Genomic DNA, 7,482 nt, shown 5'->3' with positions numbered 1-7,482 from the left:
GGGGGGGCGCTGAGGGGCAGGAGGCCTGAGGAGGGGCAAGGAATAAAGGAGCCAGCTAGCGGTCAGGAGAAAGGGGGGCAACCCAGGGGGGAGATGAAGGGGCCAGGGGGTAGGAGAAGGGCAGGAGGTTAAGGAGCCAGACAGGACAGGTCCTGGGGAGAGACAGGAGATGAAGAACTCAAAGAAGAAGGGGATTTGAAGGGGCAGAAGGTGAAGGAGCCAGAAGGAAGAGGGACCTGGGGAGCAAGAGGAGTCAGAGGGGAGGGGTCCTAGAGGGGCAGGAGATAAAGCTGCTAGGGAGGGGAGGGGGGACTTGCAGGGACAGGAAATGAAAAAATGAGGGAGGGACAGGAGCTGTCTGAGGCAAAGAAGATGAATTGGGGGAGGAGGACATTCAGGGCACGGGAGATAAAGGAATTAGGCTGTAAGGGGCAGCACCCAAGGGGCAAGAGATAAAAGAGACCCAGGAGGGGAAGGGAGCATACAGGAGGTACAAGATGAAGGGTAGGTAGGGTGCGGCTTGTCAAAGAGGCAAAAGGAGGCCTGGAATTGAGAAAGGTGGGGAAGGGGTGGGGGGGATAAATCTCAGAGGATTCAGGGAAGGCCCAGTTGACTACTGATGAACAGTTGGGGAAGGAGAAACCCCAGAGGACAGTCAGGAGAAAAAGAAAGTCAAGAAGGGAGAGGCAATGAGAGGATGCAGAGGAAAATGGGAGAAAACGAATTCCTGAGGGCATCCAGTGAGGTAGGCAATGGAGAGATGTTGGACAGATAGAGAGGAGCCACCATCCTAAAGGAGCCCCAGGCTCAGCTTGAGGACTGGCAATGTGAGAGGGAAAAAACCTGGGGACCACCCCCCCAGGAGGAGATGGGAAGTTAAGGTAGGCCTGGAAGTTAGGGCTAAGAACCAATTAACTAAGGGGAGGAGGGAGTGTCCAAGAGGAGAAAGGTAAAGGGGATTTGCTGTTGAGGGACAGATAGAGAAATCCCAAAAGACATACAGAAGAGGGAAGAGGAAACAGCCCTGAAAGTAACAGGGGAGAGAAGGTGGAAAAATTCAGGGGGTCACCAGGGAGAAGAGGAGAAGGCTTGCCCAGGAAGTAGAGGCATTATTAGGAACTAGAAGATGATGAACAATAATCGTGGATGTATGGGAGGTTTGTGGAAGGAGAGGAGAGAGAGACAGACAGAGACAGAGATACAGAGGGGGGGAGGGAGGAAGAGGGAGAGAGAGAGAGAGAGAGAGAGAGAGAGAGGGAGGGGGGGAGAGAGAGAGAGAGAGAGAGAGGGGGAGAGAGAGAGGGAGGGAGGGAGGAAGGGAGAGAGAGAGAGAGAGATTTGAGAGAGAAATCTTAGAGGTCATCCAGAAAGAAGAGGTTTGACTTGGGGGGTTTAATGGATAAGAAATTCCAGAGAAATCACCTAAGTGGAATAGGAAGTCTGAATTTTAGGGAGTAGGAGAAAAAGAGAAGTGAGGGGAATCTGGGGGGGGGGAGGGGAGGGAGAGTAAGATACAAAGAGAGACAAAGAAAAATCCCTATATCTTGTCTATCTAGAAAGGCAGTGCTCTATCAAGGGGCTAGGGGAATATAATAGTCCTGGGAAGGAGCTGGAGGTGGAGATTCCAAAGGACATTCCAGAGAAGGAAGGGGTTAAACCCAAATGCTGATGGAAATGAGGGCAAGGCACCATGGCAGAGGAGGGGACTTGGAGTGAGGAAAATGGGGGATGGGGATGGGATGGGATAGTGAAGATGGAGATATGAAAGTAGAAATCCAGGAGAAGGAGGAAGCTACCTGAAGATAGGAGGGTGAGAAGAAGGTGAAGGTAGAAATCCTGGAATGAATCCAGGAGTATGGGGGATGAATTTTGTGAGGGAAATGGCCAATTCCTGACTGGATCACCCATGAGCAGATGGCCTAGAAAGAAGACTAGGTGGGAGAAAAAAGGACATAGGTGGAGAAATTGTAGAGTCAGAAGACGTTTGGAAGGTGTTATGTGTGTGTGTATGTGTGTTCCTCTGCTGAAATAAGAAAATAGAGTGACAGGACACAGGGTGAGGAAGGCCAGAGGGATGGTGAGAGTACTGGGAAGGTTGGGTTCCCATTCCCCTCCCCATGCCAGTCACCTTGGATGGGAGCAGTGCCCTTTGCAGAGGCTCAGAGGTCCCCCTCCCCACTCCACTCCTGCCTCTCTTCCAGTCTTCTTGCCTCATAATCCCTTTAATTTTCTCTTTCTTCTTTCCCTCTGTCCTCTTCCTCTTCTCTTCCTTCATTGATCCTCTCCTTATCTCCCTCCCCATCCCTTTTCTTTTCCTCTTTTTTAAGCTCCATATTTTCCCCTCTTCCTCCATCTTTCCCTCTCCTTATTTTTTCTTGTGTCTCTACAGCTGGTGGCTGGGGGTCAGTTCCGGGTGGTCAAGGAGCCCCTGGGTTTCCTGAAGTTACTGGAATGGGTGAGTCTTTTGTGGAGAATTTCTGGAGGGATGAGGTTAAGATGGGTTTTTCTCTGGTTCTTAAGAGGGGGAATCCTGGTGAGAAGGGGAGCAACTAATTCTGATCAGGAACAGAGCCATGGGAGAGGCCCCAGTTAATCCACTTTCAACCTTGGTAGGCACAGAGATGGGAATGGAGGGTAGGGCAGGGCTTATCCGGGATTAGGAGAGGAGAGGGCCAAAGGATGGTTGAGCCATCTGCCACCTGCCTGGCCACCCATTGGGCAAGAGGAGGGAGGGAGAGAGAAGGCAGCTGACAAAAGCCAGACAAAGCTATGGAATTAGGATGCCTGGGTTTCAGCAAAGGTGTTTGGCAGTCTCTCAACATATTCAGGAATAAGATGGAGGGCTATGTGCCAGTGAAAGTCTGCTTGGATGGGTTTAGAGATGGTCAAATGGATAAATTCTCAGGAGTGAACAACAGATCAAGGTCATTCTGGAAGGAGGAGGTTTCCAGTAGCAGCCCCTGGACTCCATCTTCTCTCTTGCTCCAGTCAGAAGCAATAGAGGAAGAGGATGTTAGAGAAATCTAGGGGGGGGCCCAGGAGGAGCAGGAGTGGAGCTGGGAAAGTAGGTGAACAGGGGAAGGAAGGAGAGAGAAAGAGAAGGAAAGAGAGAGAGGAGAGGGGAGAAGGGAGGGAGAGGGAGATAGACAGAGACAGCTAGACAGAAGAAGGAGAGAGAGAAATCCTGATATTCTGAGCTCCCTGATAGTGAGTGGTTGGAGGTTTGTGGAGTTAGGGTTTTTTAAACTAAGGCAAGAAGATGCTGTTTATTAATTGGAGGTTCACCTTGAACTGGGAGATTCAAAAATCATCACTGTGATGGGCTACAAAGAGCCCAGCTTTGGAGTCCCAGGACCTGCATTTGCTCTCCTTGCCTCTAGAGGGCAGACTAAGGAGCCATGGGGGGGGGGGGACTAAAAGAGTCCCAGAGTCTCAGACATGAGAGAGACCTCAGCTGAACCCCTTGGGTTTATGACTTGACATCCAGCCCAGACTGGCTCTGCCCTCTGGGGGCCAAGCAGAACAAAGCTAGGCCCTATTCCTCTGCAGGCCAGCCAGCCCTTCACATTCACCTGTCTGCAAGCTCACCCATGGTTAGATGGCATGATCCTGAGGCCCCTCCCATCCTCTCCAGCTTCTCACTGTCCTCCCTAAACTGTGATGGCCAGAAAAGAACACAATCCTTTAAATGGGCCTATTCACGCCCCCACTCACACCACTTGCAGCTTAGGCTCAAACTACCGTCATCCAACCAGGCTTGGGAATCCAAGTAATAGAGTATTTATGTGGAATTTCATTTCATCAGCCTCAGTCAGAAGCGCCAGCCTGTCCAGAACTTTGTGGATCCTAACTGCCAGTCATGGACTGTTAGCGGTATCCCTCCCAGCCTGGTGCCATCGGCAGGTTTGCTAAGCAGACCAACTAGGCCTTTTTTTAGTTCCCTGATAAAACCAAGAAGCTGGCCAGGGCTAAACACACACCCCTAAGGAAAGCCAGGAGAGTCTTCCTGCCAAGTAGACCGTGAACCTTGAATGACTCCTCTTGGACCATGCTGTTTAAATGATGCTGGATTGTCTTAGCTTGTCTGATCATCTGGCCCAAATCTTTCCATTTTCTGCAAAAGAATAATACAGGAGATAGGATCAAGTGCTTTGTTAAAATCTAGGCAAACTGCCTCAACAGGCTGCCTCTCATCTCCTACTTTAGCACATGGGGGAAAGGTGTGAGCTCGATGAGGCCCTTTGGGAGAGGCACTGGCTTTTGCTGATGTGGACCAGCCACTCTTTTAGTGGCATATCCCAGGCAAAAATCCCAAGACCAGCTCAATGTGTTTATATCCTGCTATGGAACATTTGTCTCCTAACAGCACAGGGAGGGCAGTTGAAGCTTGATAGAAGGAAGAACTTCTCAACCATATTGGTCATCCCAAAGTGGATGAGCTCTCCTCGTGGTCTGTAGAGCACCCTTTCCCAGATGACTCCAGGTGGGCCAGTGCTGGAGAATGTCATAGCAAGGCTCTTGGCTCAAGTGAGGGTGACCCTAGATGGCACCCAAGGGCCCTTCCCACTCAGAGTGTCTGTGTGATTGTGTTTCTGTGTGCCTCCCATTGCTCAAGGTCTTCGCCATATTCGCCTTTGCTACTTGCGGTAGCTACACAGGGGAACTGAAGCTTAGCGTGGAATGTGCCAACCGCAGCGAAAGCCAGCTCAGCATCGATGTGGACTTTGCCTACCCTTTCAGGTGCTCAGGCTCCCCCAGAGGGAGGGGCCCCTCCAGACACAGAATCTCCAAATCTTGCCCCCTCCCAACCCATTCAAGAGCTGAAGAGCCTCTTGGGCTCAGGCTCCCTTCTCAGGGGACTCACACTCTTGGTGTCTTTTCCTGCCTTGATGACCCCTTCTGTCCCCATAGCTGTTCTCTGGACGCTCTCCCTTCCCTTTGCTCTTAGCACCAACACTCTCCTTTCTTTGCCTCCCTCACAGTCTGTCCGTGCTCCATGGGGGCTGCTCCAAATGATGGGAATGGCCCAGAGCAGGATGGGACTCCATTCCCAGCCTCTCTTACAGAGTGGAGGGTAGTCTGAGAAGCACCTTAGACTGCACCCTTTGCCCCTGAATAGCCTGAACTCTCTCTCTCTGTCTCTTTCTTTCTGTGTCTGTCTCTGCCTGTCTGTCTCCTCTTGCTTCTCTCTTCTCCCCCTTTCTCTCTGTCTCTCCCATCTCTGTCTCTCTCTCCCATCTCTGTCTGTCTCTCCCCCTCCTCCCCCCCCCACTTCAGGACATGAACTCAGTGTTGAGTAGGACTCAGGCCTCCCTTTGACTTTGTCCAGGTTGCACCAAGTGTACTTTGATGCTCCCACCTGTCAGAACAACGGTGCCAAGAAGGTCTTCCTAGTGGGCGATTACTCTTCTTCTGCCGAGTTCTTTGTCACCGTGGCAGTCTTTGCCTTCCTCTACTCCACAGGCGCCCTGGCTACCTACATCTTCCTGCAGGACAAGTACCGAGAAAACAACAAGGGCCCCATGATTGTGAGTAATTCCCAGCCCCACCCTCCAGCTGGGGAGTGGCCAAGGCTGCTAGGTGCACCCTACCTGTAGGAGCGCCCTACCTCTAGGAGCGCCCTACCTCTAGGAGTGCCCCCGAGCCCCAAGACTCCCTTCTGTTCCCCTCCCTGTAGGACTTCTTGGCCACTGCAACCTTTGCTTTCCTGTGGCTGGTGAGCTCCTCTGCCTGGGCCAAGGGCCTGTCTGATGTGAAGATGGCCACTGACCCAGAGAACATTATCAAGGGTATGAGCAGCATCTGTTCCCAGCCCGGTGTGTCCTGCAAGGAACTGAGGGACCCTGTCACCTCGGGCCTCAACACCTCAGTGGTGAGACAGCCCCTTCCTTCACCTCTCTGTGCTTCATGTGACCCATGTCTGGCCCCAACATTCTGTGCATCTCCAGAGCAGTGGGAGAAGAGTTTGGGGAGGACTGGGGGAGGGGAGGATCAGGCAAGAACTGAAGGGAAAGGTTCTTTGGTCTCTCTGTTACCCGCAGGTATTTGGGTTCCTCAATCTGGTCCTGTGGCTGGGCAACGTGTGGTTTGTGTTCAAGGAAACTGGCTGGTCTGCACCATTCCTGCGCCCACAGCCCCCTGCCCCGGAGAAGCAGCCTGCTCCCCCAGGGGACACCTATGGAGAGTCTGGCTATGGCCAGGGCCCTGGAAGCTATGGGCCCCAGGGTGGCTACCAGCCTGACTATGGGCAGCCAGCAGGTGGCATGGGAGGCTACGGGGGCCAGCCCACAGACTATGGCCCCCAGGGAGCACCCACTTCCTTCTCTAACCAGATGTAGGCTGGTGAGTGGCTGACTGGGGGTAGCCTGGGGTTCTGGAGGTGCAGTATCCAGGAGATTTCCAACCAGCTATGTGCTCTCTTCTCTCTCTCTCTCTCTCTCTCTCTCTCTCTCTCTCTCTCTCTCTCTCTCTCTCTCTCTCTCTCTCTAGGTTGGGATGGGGGGGAGTGAGACACCCACCTCTGCCACCTCCTGCAGGAAGCCCTCTGGTGTGTGGGCGAGTGCACGTGTGCCTGTATGTGTGTGCATAGTGGGGAATATCAGAGCCTGCCCAGGAGCCCCAAGGTCAAATTCCCACTCCTCTCCCCTACCCTGGGGGATGATATAGTTGTCTTTGATGTTTATATATAATATATATATTACATAGAAAGATATATTATTTATCTGTCTGGAGATCCCTCACCAACTTTCCCCCTGCAAAAAAACCCATCCTAGTCTGGGGAAGGGGAGCCAGATGCCCAAACAATTGAGCCTCCCCAACCTAGACCCTTCCCCACTCCTTGTGATGCTTGTCTCCTTCCTTCTTCATCTCTTTCCTTCCCTGGGGGTGTAGGCCGAGGGGGCTGGGAGGAAGCATGGACCCAAATCTCCTTGGGGAGGGGTCTACAAGGAGCTGGACCCAGAACAAAGTTGGGGGAAGGTTCTTTGAAGCCCCAGTCATGAGTACAGTGGGCCCTTAATGAATGCTAACTTGTTGACTTTGAGAAAGCAAAAGTGAGGAGGGTGGGCTCAGTCAGAATGGGGATCTTCCTTGAAAGGCAGAGGTCCAGAGTGATAGAAAGGGTTGGCTGGCTGACCTCTAGAGGGTCCCCAGAGGCAAAAGGAGGGAAGGAGCCCTGGCCCCCATGGGCTTAAGAAGGACTTGTCCATGGGGCAGCCCTGAGTGCACCAACCCCCATCTCCTCACTCCCTTCTCCTAGATCCCTTCCTCTCCCCTCCCCTTCCTCCACTACCCTCCTGCATCTGTGATTCCTGGTGCCTGTGCTGTGTGTCTGTTTGGTCCAGCTTTGTGGCCCTGCCCTTTCCCACCTTGCTACCCTTAACCCTTCAGGGAAAAACCAGGCCATGGATCCTCTCTCTTCCTATCCCCTTTAAATAAAACGTACCAAACCCATCATGCTTTGTGTTTTCTCTGGGAATCAAG

The 7,482-nt window shown here is 52.6% G+C and overlaps 1 protein-coding gene across 1 annotated transcript; it reads left to right on the top strand.

Moving 5' to 3' along the window:
• The first annotated feature begins 1,690 nt into the window (after nt 1-1,690).
• SYP (synaptophysin) lies at nt 1,691-7,452 on the top strand. The gene is made up of 7 exons (XM_069108265.1): nt 1,691-1,712; nt 2,328-2,455; nt 4,616-4,740; nt 5,330-5,528; nt 5,678-5,872; nt 6,042-6,342; nt 6,490-7,452. The coding sequence occupies exons 1-6, from the start codon at nt 1,691-1,693 to the stop codon at nt 6,336-6,338; spliced, it is 966 nt and encodes a 321-aa protein (XP_068964366.1). The 3' UTR covers nt 6,339-6,342; nt 6,490-7,452.
• Nucleotides 7,453-7,482: the final 30 nt, after the last annotated feature.

The sequence above is a fragment of the Petaurus breviceps genome, unplaced genomic scaffold (genome assembly GCF_028583685.1).
Source record: "Petaurus breviceps papuanus isolate PSGF00001 unplaced genomic scaffold, PetGlider_PUasm1.0 90333, whole genome shotgun sequence".
NCBI classification, from domain to species: Eukaryota; Metazoa; Chordata; class Mammalia; order Diprotodontia; family Petauridae; genus Petaurus; species Petaurus breviceps.
Note: the sequence above shows the minus strand (reverse complement) of the source record. Positions and strands in the feature narration are given on the sequence as shown.